Source organism: Neolamprologus brichardi, chromosome 3 (genome assembly GCF_056152115.1).
Source record: "Neolamprologus brichardi isolate AB-2024 chromosome 3, ASM5615211v1, whole genome shotgun sequence".
Lineage (NCBI taxonomy): Eukaryota > Metazoa > Chordata > Actinopteri > Cichliformes > Cichlidae > Neolamprologus > Neolamprologus brichardi.
The window spans coordinates 24,688,797-24,713,879 of NC_142106.1; the positions used below are offsets into that span (position 1 = coordinate 24,688,797).

Consider the following 25,083-nt stretch of genomic DNA (forward strand, 5'->3'; position numbering starts at 1 on the left):
TCTCGCGGGATATAAATGTACACCGGGCTGGATGTGGCCCGCGGGCCTTGACTTTGACACATGTGCAATAGAGGAAATGTTGTGTGAGGGAAGCTCTTCACTGATCTTTCATTTGTAAGAGCAGCTCAGGATCAGCAGCTGTTCTGCTTTGCCTCAGTAAATGCTGTCACTCAAACTATCCAACCAATCAGGGTTTACATCATTACAACTGCAGCAGCAGCAGCAGCAGCAGGAGGTACAAATGACCTCTGAGTGCATACAGACTAAACCTGACATTAACATTTCCTCTAACACACTCACCTCTTCAACATCAAGTGACCGCAAAGTGGAAAAGGAGACCAGCTGCAGAGCAGAGTGATGGTGAACACTGGAAAAAAGAAAAATACATTTTATTTGTTTAATTTAATCACCATCCATTCATATTTACACATGATTTTAGATGTGACATTATATGAGATAAACACTAACAGTGACGGCTGACCTCAGTAAGTCAGACGGGGGACTTTCAATAATCCTGCTGGTCGCCACGGTGACCAATTTATGGCCTCATAAGCCACAGAAGCACAAAGAGGAGGTCGGGATTCAGAGCGAAACTCCTGCAACAAACAAACAAACACGTGTGAATCTCAAGTATTTGATGGCTTTCAGAGTGAAAACTCAACTGAGGAACGACACGATCCGGGCCTGATGCTGTGAAACTGCAAGAATGAAACATGTAAAAACAGATTTGGCACTGCAGGGGCAGCTCACACATCCTACAACCTCACCTGCAGTCAGCCTGAAATCCAGAGCCACACCACTGTACCAGCCTCTCTCTTCACATGTTGCCTCCGGTGAGAATCCTGACACCCCTCCCCGCTCCAACACTTTCACTGATGACCAGGTTCAGAGGCAAATGAGGAGACTCCACTCAGGCAGGCGGGGTGAGCACCCGCGTCCTCAAGTCCTGTGTCCCCCCAGCTTTGTGGAGTCTTCCATAAACTGTTCATGCTGAGTCTGAGTCTGCAGAGGGTCCAAGTGCTGTGGAAGACATCCTGCCTCGTCCTTGTACCAAAGATGCCACATCCCAGTGGCCCCCAGGATTACAGGCCTTTGGCATTGACCTCCCACATCATCAAGACCCTGGAAAGGCTCATCCTGGAATAGCTCCGACCCATAGTCAGACCACATCAGGATCCCCTTTAATTTGCCAGCCATGCCTCGGATGCCATCATCAACCTACTTGTCTACACCCATCTGGACCAGCCGGCGAGGACTGTGAGGGTCGTGTTTTTTTACTTTTCCAGTGCTTTCAACACCATCAAGCCGACCCTCCTGGGTGTTAAGTAAACAGCGACGAAGGTGGATGCTTCTTTGGTGTCCTGGATTGTTGATTACCTGACAGGAAGACCACAATATGTGCATCCTTCACAGTGTGTGTCTGACAAGGTAATCAGCAAGACAGGAGCACCACAAGGGACTGTCCTCTCCCCCTTCCTCTTCACCCTTCAGCCACTGCACTGAGACCTGCCATCTTCAGAGGTTTTCTGATGACTCTGCGGTGGTTGGATGCATCAGCAGGGATGATGAGACAGAGTACTGGGCTGTGGTCGACTCCTTTGTCACGTGGTGTGAGCAGAATCATCTGCAGCTCAACGTGGCAAAAACCAAGGAATTGATTGTGGACTTCAGGAAGACCAGGAAACACTTGACCCCTGTTTCAATCCAGGGGGTCAATGTGGACATTGTGGAGGACTATAAATACCTCGAAGTATACACTGACAAACTGGACTGGGCTAAAAACACTACAGCACTTTACAAGAAGGGCCAGAGTGTCTCTATTTTTTGAGGCAGCTGAGGTCCTTCAACATCTGTCGGACAATGCTCAGGATTTTCTACGTGTTTGTTGTGGTCAGTGCGATCCTCTATGCTGTTGCATGCTGGGGGAGTAGAGGGTTGCTGATGGACTCTCTTAAGGTGGTGTCGGACAGGCGAATGTTGTCCAAGATAAAGACAATGTTGGATAATTCCTCCCACCCTCTCCGTGATGTACTGGCTAGCCACAGGAACACATTCAGTGAGTGACTGAGATTACCAAAAACCACCACTGAACGACACAGGAAGTCATTCCTGCCTGTGGCCATTTCCCTGTACAACTCCTCCACCTAACACACTGTTTACTGCAATAGCTACACCCTTTTTACACATGCTCTTCTTTCTTATTCAGATATTTATCAGTAAGTGACTTATATGTATGTATATATTGTGCTATTTCTTACTTCTTGTATTGTCTGTTTTTGTCACTGTTTGTACTAGAGCACTGTAACCAACATCATTTCTCCTAGGGATCAATAAAGTATTCTGATTCTGAAACCAGCTTAGAGCCGAGCTCAGCTTTGGACCAAAATACAAAAAAGTAGTGAGAACAGCAGATCAGCACAGCTTTGATCTTAATGTGACCGAGTGAGTCATTTGTGAGCACAGCTGTTTAGTTATAGAGTGTGAAGAGAAGTCTTGTGTCACTCCTTGTTTCTTCATACTTTGCTTCAGAGCAGCCAGACTTTGTCATTTTCTAAGTGGTCTTGAGTGATATTAATCATTAACACACACACACACACACTTTTGTACCAATAAGGTCACTCCCAAAGAACTATTAGTCAAAAGCTTCCCACTCCACACCACTGGGTAACCGGCCAAGTATCAGGCCTTTATAAAAAAAAAAGGAAACAACAAAAAACCATAGGCTTCCCCAGACGTCAGTATTTTTTTATTTTTTTGCTCTTTAGACTTTTTTAAAAGTGATGAAAGCATAGAGACCTCTTTTTTTGTTAAACCTCTGGGAAGTCATCAGTAGGAAATCCTAGTAGTAGGAAATCCTGTCTGAATGAGTGCAGCCAACATTTGTGTCACGTCTGTATCTGTATTCCTGGAAAACTATTTATACACTGATAAAACTAAGGGTGGATTCTTTTAGAAGATCCTCAACATGAAACCTCACACTTCATACACAGAACGAGAATCACAATTTGACTGTGTTGCCTCTGTTCCTTCAACAATAGTTCTCTCTCTCTTGCTGAAACAAAGGAAACAAATGCATCCTGAAAAGATGTGCATAGATAAAAACTGTCCAGGAAAGCTCTCAGTGAAAGCCAAACTGTAACACACAGAAGCATGTTCATTAAATGTAAGGACCAATTTCACCTTATACACCAACACTAACACACACTGTGAGTCCCTGAAGTTGAACAAATTAACATCTGCATCAATGTTACACTCCAATCTGAGCCACCAAGCAGCAGCAAAAATAAACAATGGTATATAGAGATGCAGAAATAAACGTGTAATATTATTGTTGCAAGACAAAAAGCATTGAGCTTCATGAAAAATCTACCAAATTCCTTCATTTTCTATGAAAACCTTGCTCTATCGTGTAACCTTGCTTTGCAGTCAGACTGTTTTCCCACATTATTATTTTATCCTAAGTCAGATTTTACTGCATTAGTCACAAAGAAACATGCAACAGAGTTTCACTGTCAGCCTTCTTAACTTCTCTATCTGCACATCAGTAACATTAAGTATGGCCCATAACAACACCGCAGAGTGTCACAGTGCAGGTAGATAAAAGATACAACACTGTGTCACTTGGTTTTGGTTTAAAAAAAATGTTTAAGGGTAGTTCAGCCATGATGTAATAACGAAAGTTTGACTCTCACTGTGAGAGTCAAACTTTTGTTATTTGTCTTGGCAGTTTAAGATGTGTTGTTGTTTTTCATTTTTCCAAAAAATAAACCACACAGAGCTCAAAGCAAGCTTAAGTAACAGTACGGTAATCAATAAGTAAGTAATCAGCAACAGTAGTTACATTTATCCCTGTTTAGTGTTGGTTTCCTAAGAGTAAATTGGTCCATCCAGTAAAATCCTTGAAAAGAAGAAAAAAGTGGAGGGTGACAACACTGAGCGGATGAATATGTTGTAAAGGACGGGGGAGGGTAAGCTCCAGCTGCATGGATGCAGAACGCAGACAGGAAGAACAAAAAAAAAACAAACACATTTCTCTCTTACAAAGACTCCACAAATGTCTACGTGACTGCAAAAAAGGCTCACACGAACAGGATATCGAGATAAAACCACAGACGGACAGAGGCAGAATATTCTGCGGAGCACAAAGAGGAGACGTTGTGAAAGTATCACAAATAATCTGAGGTCTTTGAAATTTCTGAATGACTCAGTTCATGCAGATGTTCACACTTTTTTCAGAGAGAGAGAGTGAGAGAGACGTACTGTGTATTCTCAGTTTTTTTTTCCTTTTGAATATTTATTATTGCTCATAAGACAAATGCTATTCCTTTTCAATTACTCGATTAATCAATGGAATAATGGATAGAATGCTTGATGTGGTGTTTAAACATGTTTCATGTTGTAACTCCACAGTTTTTGGTTAAAAGTAAAACAAAGAGCTCTGAAGATGTTTTGAAGTTGTATATTTGACTGTCCCAAAGTAAAAAAAAATAAAAAACAGACAAAGGAAGAGCAAAACTTCTTAAACTGTTTCACTGTCTGAAGCTGTCGAGTTAAACTGAAGCTTCCTAAGCTGTAAACAAGACCTAAGATGGTTTTCTAACTTCAAAGCTGAAAATTCAAATGACTAAAGGGGTTTTTCTGATTAATGACTCCAAACAGACACACTTAAAAGATCCTTACAGTGTATATAGACTGACTGGGTGGGATTTACTACAGAACTGGTGAGCGTGACACAACGCATATGAACTATGCATGAGTGTAAAATGAGTGGAGTAACTGGTTAAGTATATTTGATGGTGCCGGTCATGTGCACTGACTCACACAACCTTAACATGGTTTACACTGTTTTAAATACAGGGATGTGGTTACATGGTGACAGAGCAACGTGAATGCTGTCACTGACTGAAGACAATATGTCCTGCTTCACCCTTTTAAATGAACAGCAACAAAATGCACAGATCATTGAATTCTGCACTCATCAGTGCCAGTGCTGCTTTTGCTGCTGTATTTGTTATATTCTTTATTAAGCACTAAAGTAGGTCAAGTCAAAAGTAATCTGAAGTAGATGTGAAAGAAGTTCAAGGGAGAGTGCACAGAGACTAAGAAAAAAACAAAAAACAGAATCAAAGACAAAAGTGGAAAAACACAATCAAGAGTTTGCTGAAGTTTCACGTTTTGTTGAGCCATGTAATGCAAACAAGTGGTACACACTTGAGAACTGAATCTCTATAGTTTCATTCCTCTTTGTTTGCACATTACACTGTTGTCCTGGATGACCTTACATGGTCGTATAAGCATGTTTTGCACTAGATGCAGGCACCACCATTGTGTGGCTACAGACTCTTTCAGATTCAGCTGAGTCAGATTTAACACACTGAGAGATCAATGTGGGCTCCATCTATGGTAAATGGTAAATGGACTGGTTCTTATATAGCGCTTTTCTACCCATCTGAGCACTCAAAGCGCTTTACACAACTTGTGCATTCACCCATTCAGACCCATTCGCACAAGCACATTTATCTAAGTGCTTTCTAAGTAACATTCACACACATTCATACTCCGATGGATGCATCGGAGAGCAATTTGGGGTTAGTATCTTGCCCAAGGATATTTGGCATGCAGACTAGGGGAAGCCAGGAATTGAACCACCAACCTTCCGATCAGTAGATGACCTGCTCTACCACCTGAGCTACAGCCACCCCAACCCCACCTACTTTCCTCCACATTTACATGAGCATATTAAGCTAACAAACCAAAACACACAATCACTGCCTTTACTGTGCACTAACCCATCGTATTTACATAATTACAGTGATTCATGTAAATTCTGTGGCTGAACAGCTGATAAACATGAAGCTCCATCTAGATAAGACTTGTTTTCACTGCCTGAGGCAAACATACACTGTGGATAACAACCAGACTGTGATGACACGAGCAAAGAGAAACAAGCAGGCAGTGAATGTGAACCAAGTATCAACAAATGCACACTTCAAAACCCTGGAACGAGTGGGGCATTTATGAGTACAGCTATACAGTTACACAGTGCTGCGCAAAAGTCTTGAACCACCACTTGTTTCTTCATGTTTTGCTTCAGAAGACCCTGCATTTGTCACTCACTCACTGTGACTAATCAAATATCCCCTCTCGAGTACCCGTCATTTATCATAATAACAAGAGGATCATCCTCAGTTGATCCTCAGGATCAAAAACATGATCATCAGGATAAAAACTCAAATGGGGTTTTGTGTTTACTTGTACTTGAATGAACTGATGCTCCTCAGCAGTTTATGCAAATAAAACCACATTTTAAGTGTGTGTGAATGCACAGTATGTGCCAGCACACAACAAAGAGGTAACACATAAATACACTGAAGTCACTCAGCTGCACAGCACTTAGTGACTGTTCAAAATGTCACTAAATCTGCCCAATTTTATGTTAATGAGATGTTCAAACTGTGAAGGATTCCTATCCATCAATAGTGTGTCTATTGTATATGCAAATAACTTTCCCTTCAGTATTTACTCCACTACAATGATAGAATCGAGCCAATCAACCTGTGTTTCACGTTTCAACTGCACATGTTTTGGTTAAAAGTGAAACAAAGAAATGTTGAAAGAGGAAACAGAGAAAAGAAGACGAAACTTCTTAAATGTTGCACTGTTTGAAATTCTGCAGTAAAATTGCAGCTTTCTAAGCCTAAGATGATGTTCTTAATTTTCTGAGATGAAAACTCTGAAAATTTCTCTGTAATTAATGACTCCAGACTGTGTGGGATTTACTACAGAACCGGTGAGTGTAACACAAAGCATATGAATGATGCATGAGTGTAAAATGAATGGAGTAACTGGTTAAATATATTTGATGGTGTCAGACACGTGCACTGGCTCACAGTCCTCGTCTTCGAGGCAGGCTGGAACCTGAAGCTTAGTTTAGACTCTAAACTATGTTAAGTCTAAACTTTAGACCAATGACACCCAAACTGTGACAGTGCATGAGTAAAGAGAAACAAGCAGGCAGTGAATGTGAACCAAGCATCAACAAATGCACACTTCAAACAAAGAAGTGTGTTCTTAATTTTTTTTTTGAATTAACGACATATTTTATTCAGTATTTTTTCCTATATTGTTGTGAATAATATCACAAATTTGTTGATATATCCTGATAAAACTTTAAGGCTATAACGCCCTAAATTTAAATCAGAGAGCAATCAATCAATAGGCAAAAAGACGTCGCCTGCTTGACAACCTTTATGATCAATGATGGATTTTGTATTACACATTTCACTGACAGAAAGAAAACGGCAGTTCATCAAAAGACAGAACGATTTCTTACCAGATGTCGATCGTCAGCCTGCTGGACACCAGGGACACTCTTAAGTCAGTATCAGAAGAATCCAGCGTACCTGCATTAATGAACAAAGATGTCAAACGTGAAAAGATTTCCTAAATACTGCAACTAAAGTCACAGGTCTAAAAACAGCAACTGCTGAGTAATCTCAGCATTGGTCAAAGCAGAAGTGTTTCACATTCAAGTGAGTGAACAGAGACTGAAGCAAAAAGAAGAAGAAAAAAAGGGAAGATGTGAACGCTTTATTAGGTTACACAGAAATTCACACACACTCCTTCCAGCATTTATCTCAGAACAAATATAAACATCCAGCCAGCTCTGCCTACACTGGCTGCCCCCTGCATTATCACCATGAAGGGCAAGTATTTATTTCAGCAGAGACATTAATGTGTAGAAACAGACCAATAACACCTACAGTGGAGTAAACTGTGTACTCGCTTGTGTATCATAAGAACTATCAAAGGAAGTTTCTGTATAACCAGGCAGGCTTCAGTGCTTCACACAGACATAACTTTGACCTGCTGCCAAATTTGCACTAAAATGATCAGCATTATTCAAGCAGCAGTTTTACAGTCAGGACGTAGGTCTCTGAATCTGGGACTTTGCTGGTGAGGGTTACTGGTTCATTCAGCAATAATATGAGTGCTTGAATGTAACTGAAAGTGGAACAAACTGAGGGCATTAGTCGTCTGGAGTCCACTTTTTAAATTCAGGCCATGGGCATTTTGTTCTGACTGTCACAATAACATCAGTGATGGCCCAACAGTGAGGCCTGGTCTCTCCCTCTCTCTACACTCACTTCCACTGCATTCACAACAAAACTGTCAGACAACTGACAGGCTGGCCGTCTGACAGCTGAAGCTCAGTGGACTCATTCAGTAGCTCAATGACACTAAACTAACGCTAATCTACTATTGAATGACTGAACCACTCAAAGCTACTTCAGTTACATTGTGATTGTAATTTCCTGTTTAAACACCATCAATACACCATCAATAAAGACGACTCTCTCTCTCTCTCACACACACACACACACACACACACACACACACACACACGCGCGCGCACACACACGCACACACACACACACACACACACACACACACAGGACCATTAGACTGCTGTATATTGTAAGACATCTCTAACGTTTGATGACAGGAACACAAACAGAAAATTAACTAATGTGATCTTTTGTGCTCTCAGTCACTGTTTTGCTGTTTTAACTGATATTAATGGTGATCATCTATCAGTCGTTTAATAGTTTTTCACTCTGTATTTGCATCTGGATGAAAGCCATATCAGCACATTTAAAACAATTTTTCCTTTGGACATTTTACTCGATGGTGTCAGATTAAGTCTTCATTCAACCACACATCTAACCACAGTGAAGCAGCATCATATATTCCCCTTCACCTGTTACTCTTCACTCGTACACATTTGTTCTCACACTTTGATCATTAAGCACCATCTTGAACTTAACAGTACTGTATTTGATGTTATCATAAAATGCTTTATGCACACATGTCAGTTATGAAAAGCAAAGTCATTGTCGTTCTGCAGCAGCCAGTTTGAACCAAGCTTTAGCTATCAGACAGATGGCCTCACATTTGACTCTAGAATCGAGGGGGGGGGGGGGGGAAATACGGCTCAACAAATTCACCTCAGTCCACCACATTTCCCCGAACTGAGAGGGAGTCCTCTTGAGTCATTGCCAGCGACATGTGCAGCAAAATCTGAGAATTTATGCTTGGTCAAGAAATCTTCATTGTACCCAACATCCTAACTGTTATGGTCCTGGGTCGCTGACTCAGCGTTTTGAGTTTATTACTATTATATTCTAGTTTCTTCTGATTTTGTATCAGTCCTTAAAGTTTTTTTGGTTTTTGTGTCTTGTTATACCTGCCCGCGCGCTCTCCCGGCGTTTTGTTCATGTCCTTGATTGTGTGATTGTAAAACTGTGTACTTCCTGTTTTACTTTGATGGTCTGTGTCTGCTATTTCTGTGTTTAGCTTGTGTCTTCCTGTCATCACGTGAATTAGGGTCAGCTGTGCTTCAATGCCTGATTGCCTTGTGTGTGTATTTATAGTGCGTGTCGGTCTGTGCTCTTTGTTGGTTCGTCTGCGTTTGACGGTGTTTTGTTCATCGTTCTGCGTCTCGTGTCATGTTTTCAGGTTTGTCTTTAGTTTTCCCAGTATAGGTTTTGGTAGCTTTTCATTCCTCGTTCCCAGTTTCTGCCACTTTGGTCACTTGTAAAAAAACACTCACTCACATCACAGCCTTTGCATGTTGCATTTTGGGTCCCTTTCTCCACAAATACCCCAGGGCTTGCCTCGGCAGCTGTGACACTAACAACAGAGGGTTTCCATTATCCCCCAAAAACTGTTTGACTAACTCAGCAAGTTGGAACTGAGTACCGCTCTCTGCAGATACTAGATTTCCTGTCAGAGGCCTCAGTCCGTCCAAATTGGCGACAACCTCTCCAGCATCATCAGGCTAAGCACAGGAGCTCCTCAGGGCTGTGTTCTCAGCCCACTGTTGTTCACTCTCCTGACACACGACTGCACCGCTCCACACGGCTCTAACCACATCAAGTTTGGTGATGACACAACCGTGGTTGGACTCATCAGGAGCAACGATGAGTCAGCGTACAGAGATGAGGTTCAACAGCTGGCGTTCTGGTGCAACGAGAACAACCTGTCACTGAATGTGGACAAGACCAAGGAGATGATCGTTGACTTCAGGAAGACTCTCTCACCCCACACACACCACTCAGCATCCAGAGACTGTTAACAACATCAAGTTCCTGGGAGGTGCTGTTTTGCTTCCACCACGATAAAATCACACTTCCTGCACAGCTTTTTCTCTCTCTCTCTCTGTGTAATTTAAGAACAGTTTCCCATTTAAAAAGCTCAATTTTCGGAGAGTCCACTAGGGGGCGTGTTATGGAGTAGACGCGCAAACCACGAGGTCCCATTTATCTGTTAAATTACTTTATGGTTCACCTATTGTGGCCCAATTCAGAGATTTCTTAAGCTCTATTAAGAAAGTCAGCATTGTTTTAGCTGTTGTTCTTTCCATCTTTTTGGCTTATCTCGAAGTGAAATGCCTCCTAAGCAGTCTGCTAAAGGAGCGCAGGCTAGCTGCTCAGAGACCGCTAGCAAAACTACCGTTGATCCAGGGACACTGCTAGCTTTCCGCGACATTGTCAAAGAAGTGATTCAAGAGGAAAATGACAACCTACGGGACGAAATTAAACGAGCCATTTCACCCATCCAAACCACTCTTGACGAATGTACTGAGAAGTTGGGCGAACACGAAGAAGGCTTGAATAATCTGGACAAGCGGCTAGAAGTTATGGAGACATGTTTCGCAGATCTGAGTAACCAATACAAGAAGTTGCTGCTGAAAACGGATGACTTGGAGAATCGGGGAAGACGATGCAACTTGCGTATATTAGGAGTGCCAAAGGGAGCCGAACAAGGGAATCCCACTAAATTTGTTGCTGATCTGTTGCACGTTGTACTGGGTGGTCCCGGCAGTTTGGAGCAGGCTCCAATCCTGGACAGAGCTCACCGGGCGGCGGTTGCGCTGCCCACGGAGGGAGGGCGACCGCGGCCGTTCATTGTTCGCATTCATTACTACCAGGAGAAGGAGCGGATACAGCGCTTAGCCAGACAGAAAGGCCGGCAGGAGTTTCAAGGGAAGCAGATCTTCATCTTTCCTGACTACAGCGCCGACCTGGCCAGACGCCGGGCTGCTTTCAGCGAGGTAAAGGGACTACTACGGAAAAAAGACGGAGTTCGCTACGGTCTTCTTTATCCTGCCCGGCTTCGGATCTCATTTAATGGAGAAACACAGGTATTCGACTCTCCTAAAGCAGTGAAAGATTTCATTGACTCCAAGTTTGAGTCGTCTCCCGAATGACATTTCATAAGAACCACCGGGACTTTCATACAATCGTGACTATATTTTTGTCAATCAATAAACGGACAATCTCTGGTTTAGCTTAGTTTCATGTTCAATGTTCATTTAGAAATCTCAGATGTTGGTGAGCTTGCCCTTGTTTCCTGGGAGGTTAACTATATTCCAGTACTTGTCACTTAAAAGGGACTCCGGGGTCAGCTTTGATGAGAAGTGAAACAGGTCCGTTTTTCGGTTACAGGTAAATTTGACATGGGAGTTTTTCTCTTGCCTTCTCTTTATTATTTTACTCTATTATGTTGGACTTTGTGACTTTCTAATTTGAATATATTTTGGACTACATGTGTGATTCATAGTTCAGATGCTTCTGCTTATGTGGGGCTGTGGTTATGAATAAGGTGAATGGAACTCTTAATAGAAGCAGGGGAGCTTTGGGAAATTGGTGTGTGTCGTTTGGGGACAACACTGAACACGGGGAGGTGGGTGGGAGGGACTTATCTATTCTTTTTTTCTTTTGTTGTTTTTTCTTTTTTGTTGTATATTATTTGCTCAGATTATTGTTAACAACAACATTTCAGTGTACACCCAGAATTGGTATTTGCGTTTGGAACCGCCTTTTTCATCATGTACTTATATGGTGATGACTTGTGTTGATGACACTTCAACTGCTGTGAGTAATGGCTGCCATGTTAACTTTATTAGTTGGAATGTGAAGGGATTGAACCACCCAGTGAAACGAAATAAGGTACTCTCTCATCTTCTTTATCTTAAAGTACATGTAGCGTTTCTTCAAGAAACACACCTTAAGAATACAGATCATGCCAGATTAAGACGAAATTGGGTTGGACAAATTTTTCATTCCAAATTCAATGGTAATTTTGATTAATAAGAATACTCCATTTATAGTCTCTCACACAATAGCTGACCCAAATGGTCGCTATGTAGTTGTGACAGGGTCCCTGTTTAATACTTCACTTATTTTAGCAAACGTATATGCTCCGAATTGGAATGACTCAACTTTTTTCAATGACTTTCTTAATTCCCTTCCACAGATCAATACACACCAATCAATCCTTGGAGGGGACATGAATACTGTTATGGATCCAGTACTAGATCGCTCCTCAGATAAAAGACTTCCACTCCCTAAATCCTCATTAGTGTTACAGTCATATTTACAAACCTATGGGGCTGTTGATGCGTGGCAATCTCTCTACCCCTCCACTAAACAATATTCCTTTTTTTCTGCAGTGCATCAAACGTATTCTCGTATAGACTACTTTTTTGTTGACAAAAAATTGCTTTCCAATATCAAGACTTGTAAATACAGTAGCATGGTAATATCTGATCACAGTCCACTTGTTTTGGAACTCAGCTTCCCGGATGAACCCTTTGTGTACTCCTGGAGACTCAATCCTCTTTCTTTGTCAGATAAGGAGTTTGTGGAATATGTTTCCAAACAAATTGATATCTTTATAAGAACAAACATTACGCCTGGCATGGCCTATAGTACGATTTGGGAAAGCTTAAAAGCATTCTTACGGGGCCATATTATATCATACTGTTCATATACTAGAAAACAGAAACAGAAACGTCTTTCTGAATTGATACACCTTATTTCGCAATTGGATGAGCAACACTCTACAACCCCCTCTCCAGAACTGAATAAACAAAGACTAACGTTACAAACTGAATTTAATTTAATCTCAACCCGGCAGTCAGAGTCTATGATTCTTAAATCTAGAGGAAGATGGTATGAACACGGAGAAAAAGCATCTAAAATTTTAGCACATCAGCTTCGTAAATCAGAAGCAACTCGTATAATCCCTGAAATTAGGACTAAATCTGGACATGTCACCACTACACCACAAAAAATAAATGAGAGTTTCAGAATATTCTATTCCAGTCTCTATGATTCTGAATCTTTAAACGCGCCTGAACTGTTTGAGGCTTTTTTTGATGGAATGACAGTTCCGACTTTAACCTCGGCATTCAGAGACCAATTAGAGGAGCAAATTACAGTGGAAGAAATTAAATTGGCGATTAGCTCAATGCAGAATGGCAAATCCCCGGGTCCGGATGGGTATCCGGTTGAATTTTTCAAGACTTTTAAAGACAGTTTATCACCTTTATTAGGAGACATGTTCATTGAGTCATTGGTTTCAAAATGTCTTCCCCTAACGCTTCGACAAGCAACCATGTCACTCCTATTGAAGCCAAATAAGGATCCATTAGTGTTCATCATATCGTCCTATATCACTCTTAAATGTAGATTTAAAAATACGGTCAAAAACACTTGCTCTCAGGCTAGAGCAATATCTACCATTGTTAGTTTCTCCAGATCAGACAGGTTTCGTGAAGGGTAGGCATGGTTTTTTCAACCTGCGCAGGTTTTTAAGCATATTACACACCAAGTCAACTACAACCCCTGAAATTGCCTTATTACTTGATGCTGAGAAGGCATTTGACCGGGTGGAGTGGGATTATCTGTTTTATACTCTACATAAATTTGGATTTGGCCCTAATTTCATTTCATGGATTCAGTTACTTTACTCCTCACCTATGGCACGTGTTAGAACAAATTCGTTATTCTCTTCTTATTTCCCACTTCTCCGTAATACGAGACAAGGTTGTCCCTTATCCCCTCTTCTTTTTGCATTATCAATTGAACCATTGGCGATTAAACTGCGAGCTGACAGTTGCATTAAGGGCATCTTCAGAGGTGACCAGGAGCACAAAATATCCTTATATGCTGACGACCTCCTGCTGTATATGTCAGAGCCTTTATGCTCTCTTCCCCGCGCTCTTTCCATTTTTGAATGTTTTGGTAATATTTCAGGTTACAAGTTGAACCTGCATAAAAGTGAACTTCTCTGTGGCAACTCTATAGCCAGGATTTCATTTTCAGATTTTCAATTTAACGTTAAATCAGGGTATGTGACCTATTTGGGGGTTAAGGTTACCCACTCATACAAAGGTCTTTATGAAAGAAACTTTGTCCCGCTGCTTAAGAATACTGAGACAGAACAATTTACCACTGTCATTAATTGGCCGCATCAATTCTATCAAAATGAACATACTACCCAAGTTCCTTTATTTATTTCAATGTATCCCGTGCTACTTACCCAATAAGTATTTTATAACACTGAATAAGCATATCTCTGCATTTATTTGGAATGTTAAAAGTCCACGAATTCGTAAAGATTTCATGCAGAGGACTAGGCCAATGGGTGGATTGGCCTTGCCAAACTTTATCTTTTTTTCTTTTCTTTCGTTTTTTTTCTTTTCACTTAAATGACGGCGGACAAGAAAGCCTCATTTCTGCCGTTGAATAATGAAGAAATTTAAACTTTTTAAAATTATGCAAAATTGCAATACGCTTGGCTGTGCAAGGCTCGCAAAATTTCAAAATCTCTGGTAGCCCTTCGGGCAGGCATTCTTCAGTTTTTGGTAGCCCAAAATAAATTTAAGTAGCCCGAATAAAAAAGAAAGCTATTTTTTTAATATTTTGTTTCCTTTACAATATTATACATTAAAGTATAATATTGTAACGGAAACAAAAATTAATCAAAAAAATTGTTAAAATACAAATCACAACAACTGTATAAAAATTACAACCATCAACTCAAATACTTGGTTCAAATTGAACAGAAATTTCTATGAACTGAAAGAACTGTGTAGGACATGAATCAGTCTGTGTCAGATCCTAAATCTGAAATTTCCACTGAAGTCACGGGTAAGAGGTAAGTGGAACCAAGATCTAGGCCATTTGCTTTTTGAAGTTTGCAAAGACTGCTAAATTTTGCCAATATAGTTCACTCTTATAGCACGCTGTTCTAAACAGCTTTTTCAGGAGTTCTTGTTGTGCTTGGTTTATTTTTAGTATGTTTTTTTGCAATTGCTGTTTGTTCTGGGAAAGATACTGCAGACTGAGCAATAATGCATTTCTTGCATTTCTCATGGGTTCTGATGGGGTCTTTCTTAAAATTACTGGTCCCAGTAACAAAGGTGCTTGTCGACTCAGAAATCAAATGAAACTCACAACACACCTGGCAGAACATCATGTTATTTAGCTTGTCATATTCCAGCCACAGAAATTCTTTTGTCCATGAAACCAAAAATCCTGCGCTTTCTTTTTGCCTCATAGTCTGATTTGTCATAACTTTTCCGTTTTGTGGTAAGCTTTTCTTTGGCTGCCCCTTCTTCACCCTGACCTGTCTTATTTGGCTGAGCAGAACTAAAATACCAGCGTAAATCCTGCTGCTTTTACACACGTACTTACATAATGCTCAGCGATTCTTTGCGCACTCAACCTCTCACATGTTTAAGCTTACTGCGAGAGATTTCACTTGTCGCGTTTGAATAGTAAGCCAATGAGTGATAAGACGATGTCAGAGGAATTGGTGCGCAATTAATCGTCACTCACCAATCAGTACTGCTGCTCCCTACACACCGTTCGCGCGATCGCAAAATGAAAGTGAAAGCAAAAAGCAAGCGCAAATTCAAACGCGATTTCAATATGTCACATATTGACAGTGGCTCATCGATGCCAATGACATAATTACTCAGCTACAAAGCATAGACATATATTTTCCTTCCTACAATAGCCCGACGGACAGGGCTGAGTTAGATTTTGGTAGCCCGACTGGAAAAATTGCTAGCCCCGGGACGTCGGGCTAGCGATTTTGCAAGCCCTGCTGTGTCTCTAATAAGACCTCTGTAACTTTGCTCTGCTTCACTTCAGCAGCATCAGGGAATGTTAATATGTTGATTCGTGTTTTTATTCAGTGTTCACTGCAGAATATTTTTAAGGTTATCTGCTATAAAAAGCCAGGGCAGCAAAATCTCCTTCATGTTTTTCTGTGTTTTATCCTCAGTTACTTTGACACAAAGGCATCTGCTGTGATGCTCACACCTCTGATGAAGTCTCACATGTATCAGTGCTAATAAATGATCAGAATTATAATATTTCTGACTGAATCGAATCAAATCAGGACCTTGTGAATCGGAATTGAATGGATTATAGAAATCAATGACAATACCCATCTCCAGTGAGAACAGAAGTGGTGTCTTCTCTCCCCCACTGCCTTTCAGTGGCAGGCAGCAGAAAACAGGTCGTCAGAGGAGGCTGAGATGATGATTAAGTTTAACATTGTCTACAATATTGCCAAAGAGTGCCAAAGCACCTTAAGCACCAGCACTTTTTCAGTAACGTTTCTTGTACAACTGTGCTCCAAATAAAGAACTTTGGGTTGACAAGATTGTTAATCATTTACAAATCAATATTGTTTTTATGGACAGCAAATTTCCCCCCCAAAAAAGTGCACATGTAAAACTGCGGTGTTAAGTGATGCGGTTGAAAAATTTGGGTGTGCCTAACGTTTGTGCTGGTGAGCCTAAGAAAAAAGTTAGGTGCACCAGTGCAACTGTGGCAAAAGGATAGCCGCTTTACCCCTGTTAAAGGAAACATAAAGCAGTTAGCTCCACAGCAGCACTCCCACACAGCCTTCAATAAATATTATGACATGAATCACTGTGGTTTACACTGGCTGCCTGCTGGGGCTGTGCTGATGGATGTTAATGTTGCAGATCAGCGAATAAATACAGTGGGCAACTAGAGGCGGGAATCCCCAGACAGCCCACAATAGGCTCTTATTACAATACTTCCCTCATGATAGTAGATAAATGTGATTTATAAACATTTTGCAACATTCTGAGTATTGCAATAAGACACACGGTGATTTATCACGTTTTCACTGCAAATGATGTCCTCAAAGCTAAACTTTGTGAATATCGGTGTCATCAAACATTCCTACACTAGTGTCAACAAAACCTGACATAAATGTTGCCATGAGACAGTCAATCAAAATCAAAATATTGAGACCCTATGCTCTATCAATTTATTTCCCCCAAAACTATTAGCAGCAATAACTAATTTCAAACAAAGACGTATCTGGGCGTGCCACTTCTGTGAGGTTTGAACCTAATGTGTATGTGCGGAGTGGCTACACTGATCCATCAGACTCATTATCATATCAGTGAAAACAGGAGGAGTATATAGATTTCTGACTGTCCGATTGTGAAATGAGCGCATACTGCATTTGCATTTTATGTGTGTTATTAAGTTTTGTTTGGACCAGGACCAAAACGGAAGCCCCAGAATCCCAAACAAAATGGTCACAAAACACAGACTGGGGCTTGAGAAACCGAGTCCAAAACACAGGTCAGGGGGCCGGCCCGGGGGCTGACAGCCTAACAGTGCACTTAGTTCCGGTGGCCGGCCCGGAGGTCTCCAGCACAGGAGCCCAGAACGAAACAGTTCTGGGGGCCGACCGTGCGGACGGCAGCGGCGGCGGCAATGCAAGTCCGGAGGCCGGCCACGCAGAAGGCAGTGGCGGCGTTCAGAGGTCGTCCACAGTGGCGATGATGCCCAACAAGCGGCCTGGCAGATGACCGACGATGTTGAGGCGGCAGTTGGGGACCTGAAGGCTGCGTGGCCCCCGCAGCACCAGGCGGGGCAGAGACTGGACCAGACGAGGATGAGGCAGCTGAAGCAGAGGCTGGACCAGACGAGGAAGAGGCAGCTGAAGCAGAGGCTGGACCAGACGAGGAAGAGGCAGCGGAAGCAGAGGCTGGACCAGACGAGGAAGAGGCAGCTGAAGCAGAGGCTGGGCCAGACGAGGAAGAGGCAGCTGAAGCAGAGGCTGGGCCAGGCGAAGGCGAAGCGGATGAAGCAGAGGCTGGACCAGACAAGGATGAGGCAGCTGAAGCAGAGGCTGGGCCAGACAAGGATGAGGCAGCTGAAGCAGAGGCTGGGCCAGACAAGGATGAGGCAGCTGAAGCAGAGGCTGGACCAGACGAGGAAGAGGCAGCGGAAGCAGAGGCTGGACCAGACGAGGAAGAGGCAGCTGAAGCAGAGGCTGGGCCAGACGAGGATGAGGCAGCTGTAGCAGAGGCTGGGCCAGACGAGGATGAGGCAGCTGTAGCAGAGGCTGGGCCAGATGAGGATGAGGCAGCTGAAGCAGAGGCTGGGCCAGGCGAAGGCGAGGCAGATGAAGCTGCGGCTGCTGCAGGCGTGGATGAAGCTGAAGCTGGACCAGGCGACGGCATGGGTGAAGCTGGACCAGGCGACACGGATGAAACTGCGGCTGCTGCAGGCGGCGTGGATGAAGCTGGGGCTGTTGCAGGCAGCGTGGATGAAGCTGGTGGTGGAGCAGCTGGTGGCTGGACGGGCTCCTCGGGCCCCCCAGCGAAAACAGTCTCAGAACCAGTGGGCACCGGGGCCCCTGGCAGGAACAAAACAGAACCAGCAGGCACGGTGGCCTCTGGCGAACAAATAGCGGACTGCAGCTGCACGGAGCACCGACCCTGCTCAGGCAGCGACAGCCGGGTGCAGTCCTCAGCTGGGTTCTTAGCCTCCAGGGGTCCAGAGTGGGCTGAGGGCTGAAACTCAGCCTCTGGGGAGGCCCTGGAGAGAGTAACAGTCTCTAAATTAACCAGTCTTTGAGAAACCAGAGTGGTTTTAACGTGTTTGTCTCTCCACTTAAAATGGGTGTTAGGAACAGGAGTCAAAATGGGTGGCACAGACACAGCCTCCAGTATGGAGGGAGGAGGTGACCGGGCTAATGGAATAGATGCAGGCTGGGCTAATGAGCTAGCTAAAGGCTGATGTACTGGTTGAAGTGAAACTGGAGTTGGTGGTGGAATAGGTGAAACACAGTCAGTTACTGTTATGGATGTTTTGAGATTGCTAACTTGTGAGAGGTCAGTTACCACGAAGGTAGGTAAGCTACGCGTACTGTCTCTACTCCCACCACGAACAGCCCCAGAACCCACAGTCTCGGAAGCACCAGCGTCCTTTGAACTCACCACAGCTGGTCGCACAGAAGTCCCTGAATCCGGCTGTGGGGTGAAGTGCCGGCGGCGCGATCGTTGCTTCCCCACCGCTGATGGCTCCGACGGGCAGGGCAAAACCTCTGGCGGGTCAGGCCGTAAAACATCCGGTGAGTGAAGCTGAGGCGGCTGCTTTGCACCGCCTCCCGGGTCTTATGCAGATCAGTAATTAAATCTGTAAATCCCCTGACCTGGCGGAGATAGGGATTTCCATCCAGGATAGCCTCAATGGCGTTTATCCCCACAACCTTCGCTCTGGCGTTAGAGGTGTGGGTTACCCAGTCCAGGAGGCGCAGGATGCGTGTGAGATCGCTCTCCCCCGACAAAACAGCTGGGTCCATCTTGTGGTCGGATCGTACTGTCACGGCTGGCGGGGTGAGCCATGTGGTGTAGGAGAAAAAGGACTGGTGATGAGAGTGATGTTTATTTACAGAAGTGGAGCGACAGAACAGGCAGTGAGGAAAGACAAATGACTGAAAAAACCTAGACTGGGAAAACTAAATGACAAACCTAAGCATGAGACAGAGAACGGAGAATGCAGAGAGACGTAGTTACACCGAGAAACACAGACGATCCGACGACGAACAGAAGCCAACACACACTATAAATGCACACTAGGTAATGAGGAGATGACATGCAGGGGTGGACACAACTGACACTAATGGACATAATGAGAAGCAGACCTACAAAGTAAAACCGGAAACACACAGACTGTTTTACAACAAAAAACGCAGGGACCTGAACGGAGCACAGAGGGGAGACACAGGTAGGGATAATAAACACGACAATCAACCCAAAGAATTAATACAGAATCAGAATAAACACCAAACACAAGATGAAACCAAAATGAAACACAAAACGCTGGGTCAACAACCCAGGATCATGACAGTTTAAGTATTTATACCCCCTAAACCTTTACACATTTTGTCACATTACAATCGCAAACGTTTTTTTATTGAGATTTTCTGTGATGGACCAACACAAAGTAGCACATAATTGTGAAGTGGTACAAAAATATTGGTTTTTTTTTTTTTTTTTTTTTTTAAGCGAATAAAAATCTAAAACGTGTGCAGTGCATTTGTGTTCAGCCCCCTGTACTCTGATACCCCTAATTAAAATCCAGTGCAATCAATATTCTTCAGAGTCACCGAATTAGATAATAGAGTTGACCTGTGTGTCATTTAGTCTCATTATAAATACATCTGCTCAGTGAAGCCTCGGTGGTTTGTTAGATAACATTAGCTAATAAACAGGACCATGAAGACCAAGGAAGTCACCAGACAGGGATAAAGTTGTAGATAGGTTATACAAAAATATCCCAAGAACATCTCAAGCAGTACTCCATCATCCAAAAATAGAGAAAGTATGCTACAACTGCAAACCTACCAAGACATGGTCATCCTGGTCAGAGAAGCTTCCAGGAGGCCCATGGTCAGTCTGAAGAAGCTGCAGAAATCCACAGCTCAGGTGGGAGAATCTGTCCACAGGACAACTGTAACTGTAACAGTGACAAGAAGAAAGCCATTGTTGACAGAAAGACATAAAAAGTGCAGTTTACCATGAGCCATGTAGGAGACGCCGCAAACTTGTGGAAGAAGGTGCTCAGGTCAGACGAGACCAAAGTTGAACGTTGTGCTCTAAATGCAAAGAGCTAGTGTGGCAGAAAACGTTAGCTGAAACTTTAGCTGAAAAACATGACACATCTCAGCTGGTGTGCAGTGTTTCCTCAACAAAAATAAACAGAGTAAACTGGAGAAAGTGGAGAACAAAAGAAAAGAAGAAGTTCTACTGTGATATTTTTAATCCATGAATTTGTCGATCCTTCTTCTCCATTTTTTTAATATAAGAACTGGTAGTTTGGTGCGCTGAGGTTAATGGAAAGTTGTGTAAATCATGTTTGGTTTTTTAAACTAATTTTCCACGCCTAATAACAATAACAACATTATAAATGATTACAGTGAATAAGGCTAACAGACCAGAAACATTTACTGCTGCAGAAGCCTCGAGAAAAATGTTTCAAGCCCAAAGGAGACGAGTCAGCATCACACACAAAGATCTCAGCAGGAGCAGACAGAAACCTGGCCTTCCTGAAGGAGGACGAGGGCCTGACTGCTGAGAGTAATTCATGTGTGTTCACCTCTGCATGAGGTTTGTTCACCTCATGCAGAGGTGAACACACCTCATGTGTGTTCACCCACTGCAGACGTGCTCCAGTTCAGTCCTGCAAAATCACCACTGCATACCACTGGACACAGAAGTCTGTTGAATGCTGATTGGTTAGGAGTTCACACAGAGTTAACCAGGAACAGAACTACAAACTGCATATGTGACCCACAGCTGTGAGTGTTAACATGCCTGCTGCATCCTGACCCACAACAAATGTAACATGAACTAGTTTCCACAACACAACCCACCACAAGCCACACTTTATTATAAACCTCCCTGAACAACAGACAGCACTTCTTTACACAGTGTTGCCTTCATAGTTGAGTGAAGCCAACACTGTGGACTCGTAGAGCCACTCGTCTACACACTAGCTCTCCCTCTCTAGCTAGATCACTGAGGAAACAAATGTAATCTGAAAACATGTACTTCCATAAAAAGCTATAAATGAACATCTCATGCTGCTGAGCTGTGACTCACAGAAAACTGAAATTAAAAGTTAGTGGGACTATTTCACCTCATACACCAACACTAACAGGCCCTTTGAGCGCTCAGTCACTCCATCATTGTTTCTCTTCAATATAAACAATGGAAACGGCGGAAAGATAAATGATGGCAGATATCAAAACATAAATTAAACTGAGGATTAATGTATTAATGTATGCTAACGTGCAAAGTCACTTGCAATCAGGTTGTTTTCCAACATTATTTTAATCCAGTGTCCGATTTTACTGCAAGATTCTGCATTTGTCAGAAAGAAACTTGACATGCCGACAGAGTTCGACCTCCAAAACAATAAGAAAGACACAGACTGATCTTATGGGCTGAACACTGCTCTTTACTGACACGCTGCTGGCAGACTGCACAGACAGTGTGAGTGCCAGATTCATTTTTTCATTAGTTCAAAGTATACAAAGAAGAAAAAGCAAGAAAATTTCTGATCAAACTAACCCACTGATCAGACTTAGATGAAACATTACAGTATCCACAGTTCTCAGGGAGGAAATGAGAAACACTACAGATGTTTGTGGTATAGCAAGTTTCATAACAGCATGTGTGTGACTCAGCACAGGAAAAGACGGCTAAAAATCTTGGCTGACCTGTTCGGTAATGACAATCCTTCCTGTGCATTTCTGGCCACTTTTTCCACCACAGCTCTTGACCTTTCTGTGAATAAATAACAATGATCACCTCATTATAATTAAAAATAATCACCACTTCAATATATCACCAGTGAAATAGCTGGAGAGAGATTGCTGAAATTCAAATAAAGAAAACTACATGAGTCATGTAGTTCAACTATAGTTGAGTCAGTTGAGTCATGTAGACACAAAGAAAGCCTGCAGCAATTCTTGATAATTGCATATTGTCACTTTTTTTTTGTTATAAGTTATTGAAAGTCACACTAACGGATTCAAACCAGTTTTAGTTAGATAGAATTAAAAGGTGAATAAAATTGGTTGTTCTGTGTCTGTTTTGATCATTGATCATCGTGTTGCAGTTAGTTTGGCATTTTTAATAACAAGAAATAATTAGAGTAAATAAATAAATAGCCTGGAAAATAAAGGCTAACCTCCTGGTTGTGGAATTATTGAGTATTAATAAATAGACATGTTCTTCTAAAGTGTTCTTCTACTCTGAGCACTGCTTTCTAGCTAACATTTGCATATGCATCGAAAAGCAACATGTATCTAGTATCTTGCCCAAGGATATTTTGCGTGCAGACTGGAGCAGATGTTGGGATTAAACCAGAGTAGACAGTTGAGCAGACAGAAAGAAAGCAGAAGCCTGACTCTGACCTCCAGCAGGCTCCGGGTACTCGCATCGTAACCTGGTCCACTCCCTCAGTAGCTTGCCCTGGCACACACATTCGCCCTCCACCATCTTGACCTTCAGCAGGCCCCAGGGACCAACACCCTACCCTGGTCAAGTCCCCCCCTTTGCTGGCTATCTTACAACCACATTCCACCCCCTACCCACCATAGATCTTGGCCTCCAGCAGGACCCAGGTACCCACACTTAAGCCCCATCCTACTGACAAAAAACCCCTCAGGCCCCTGGTATTCAGGAGAACAGGGGTGGCCTGGGTGGGTAAATCGTAGGAAATGTCACACTGGCTGCAGGGTTTGGTTTGTGGCTCAGCTGCAGGGGAGAGGTGAGTCACACATCAGACTGAATTCCTGCGCTGCTATCACTCACATCAACAACTTTCTTCCCCTCTACAGGCCTAATAAAACAAACACCTGCTGGATTGTGTTATGCCTGCCAGGCATTCTGGTATTTCAGAGCCTACTAACTTGGGCTTTGAGGAAATGGCTGAATAGACACACACACACTTTTAAAGAGGATTAACATTAAGCCTTGAAGTCCTCAGTTAAACAAGCTGAAAAGAAAAATCAGCACCATCAGGGGGAAGCAGGACAACAAGCTCAAACACTGACAGCGTATTTATTTGGTCTGAACCTGATAAGATCATTAAACAAATAACAATAGAGATGAGTTCAGCTCTAACTTCCTGAAAATTGCTCAGGGGTCTGAAGTGTTGCTGATCTGTGCATGTAAAGCTAAAAGTAGAATTCAGATTTTCATTAACCATTTAAACGTACAGGGAGGTAGTGTTTTCTTTTCTGTTTATGGGATTGTGGCCTCTGTCAGTAACTGTTCTCAGTTTTTACACATCAATTTGTCAGCTATTGCCATGCAAAACAAGGTGTGTGCACACACAAGGCATCAGATGAAAGTACAATGAGTCACTGACTTTGTTGTTGCCTTTATCGCAGTGCTTACATACTGATCGTCTTCAGCACTGCTTACTCTCCTTACTCACTTATCAGCACCACTGCTGTTCGTTTGTTGTATTTGTTATAATTTCTATTGATCTCTATCAACAGTTCTTCTAATATTGTTTTGGACTGAAGTAGGTGTGAAAGGAGACGTGAAATCACTTTCAGTGTGAGAGCAAACAGAGACTGAAGCATGTCTGTTATATCTGACTGAGCTTTTATGAGCCAGCTAATGCAAAGAAAGCTAAGCTATGCTGGACTTGGTTTGTAGTTCAGCCCTAATGGTAGTAGTACTAACTCTACATGTGGAGTCAAGAAAATCTGTGAACATCAGGAAATAAGAAACTATAAGCTGTCATGGGTTTCCTTCCTTTTTCAGCACAGGTAGGCGGGGCGGTGTGTCATGGGATGCTGGCACACCGGCGGTACATCAGATGTCATTTTGATGGAGCGTTATTTAGGAGAAGCGCGACAGACATCTGGTGTCCGAATACTGTCGCCTCCCTGAGTGGTAACGTGTTTGTTAATCTCTGCTTTCACTGCACTGCTTTCTAGCTAACATTTGCATATGCATCTGTGTGCCCTCCACCATCTTGACCTTCAGCAGGCCCCAGGGACCAACACCCTACCCTGGTCAAGTCCCCCCCTTTGCTGGCTATCTTACAACCACATTCCACCCCCTACCCACCATAGATCTTGGCCTCCAGCAGGACCCAGGTACCCACACTTAAGCCCCATCCTACTGACAAAAAACCCCTCAGGCCCCTGGTATTCAAGAGAACAGGGGTGGCCTGGGTGGGTAAATCGTAGGAAATGTCACAGTGGCTGCAGGGTTTGGTTTGTGGCTCAGCTGCAGGGGAGGGGTGGTCCAGTGGATTAAGGGGCAGTGCTACGGAAAGAGACTGGTCAACCCAGCTGTGGCCAGTTGGTTAATCGTGTCTCTCTGGTCTTTAAAAACAGTAGTTTGCAGACCAGGGT

The 25,083-nt window shown here is 42.9% G+C and overlaps 1 protein-coding gene and 1 long non-coding RNA gene across 4 annotated transcripts in view; both read right to left on the minus strand.

The window, feature by feature from the left end:
• Positions 1–25,083, minus strand: part of LOC148103973 (uncharacterized) — a 28,718-nt gene that overhangs the window by 3,042 nt on the left and 593 nt on the right. The window contains exons 2-5 of one of the 3 annotated variants that reach the window (XR_015717127.1): positions 22,423–22,489; positions 7,334–7,403; positions 482–596; positions 301–367 (exon numbers count right to left, since the gene is read on the minus strand). This is a non-coding gene — a long non-coding RNA (uncharacterized LOC148103973). Of the gene's footprint in view, positions 1–130; positions 368–468; positions 597–7,333; positions 7,404–20,545; positions 20,658–22,422; positions 22,490–25,083 lie in introns of those variants that run through there. The other 2 variants (XR_015717129.1, XR_015717128.1) reach the window with 2 other exon arrangements.
• On the minus strand, positions 11,387–19,500 carry LOC148103974 (uncharacterized). Its single transcript, XM_087830513.1, has 3 exons — positions 19,351–19,500; positions 17,648–19,288; positions 11,387–11,470 (listed from the first exon to the last, which is right to left on the minus strand). The coding sequence occupies exons 1-3, from the start codon at positions 19,498–19,500 to the stop codon at positions 11,387–11,389; spliced, it is 1,875 nt and encodes a 624-aa protein (XP_087686639.1).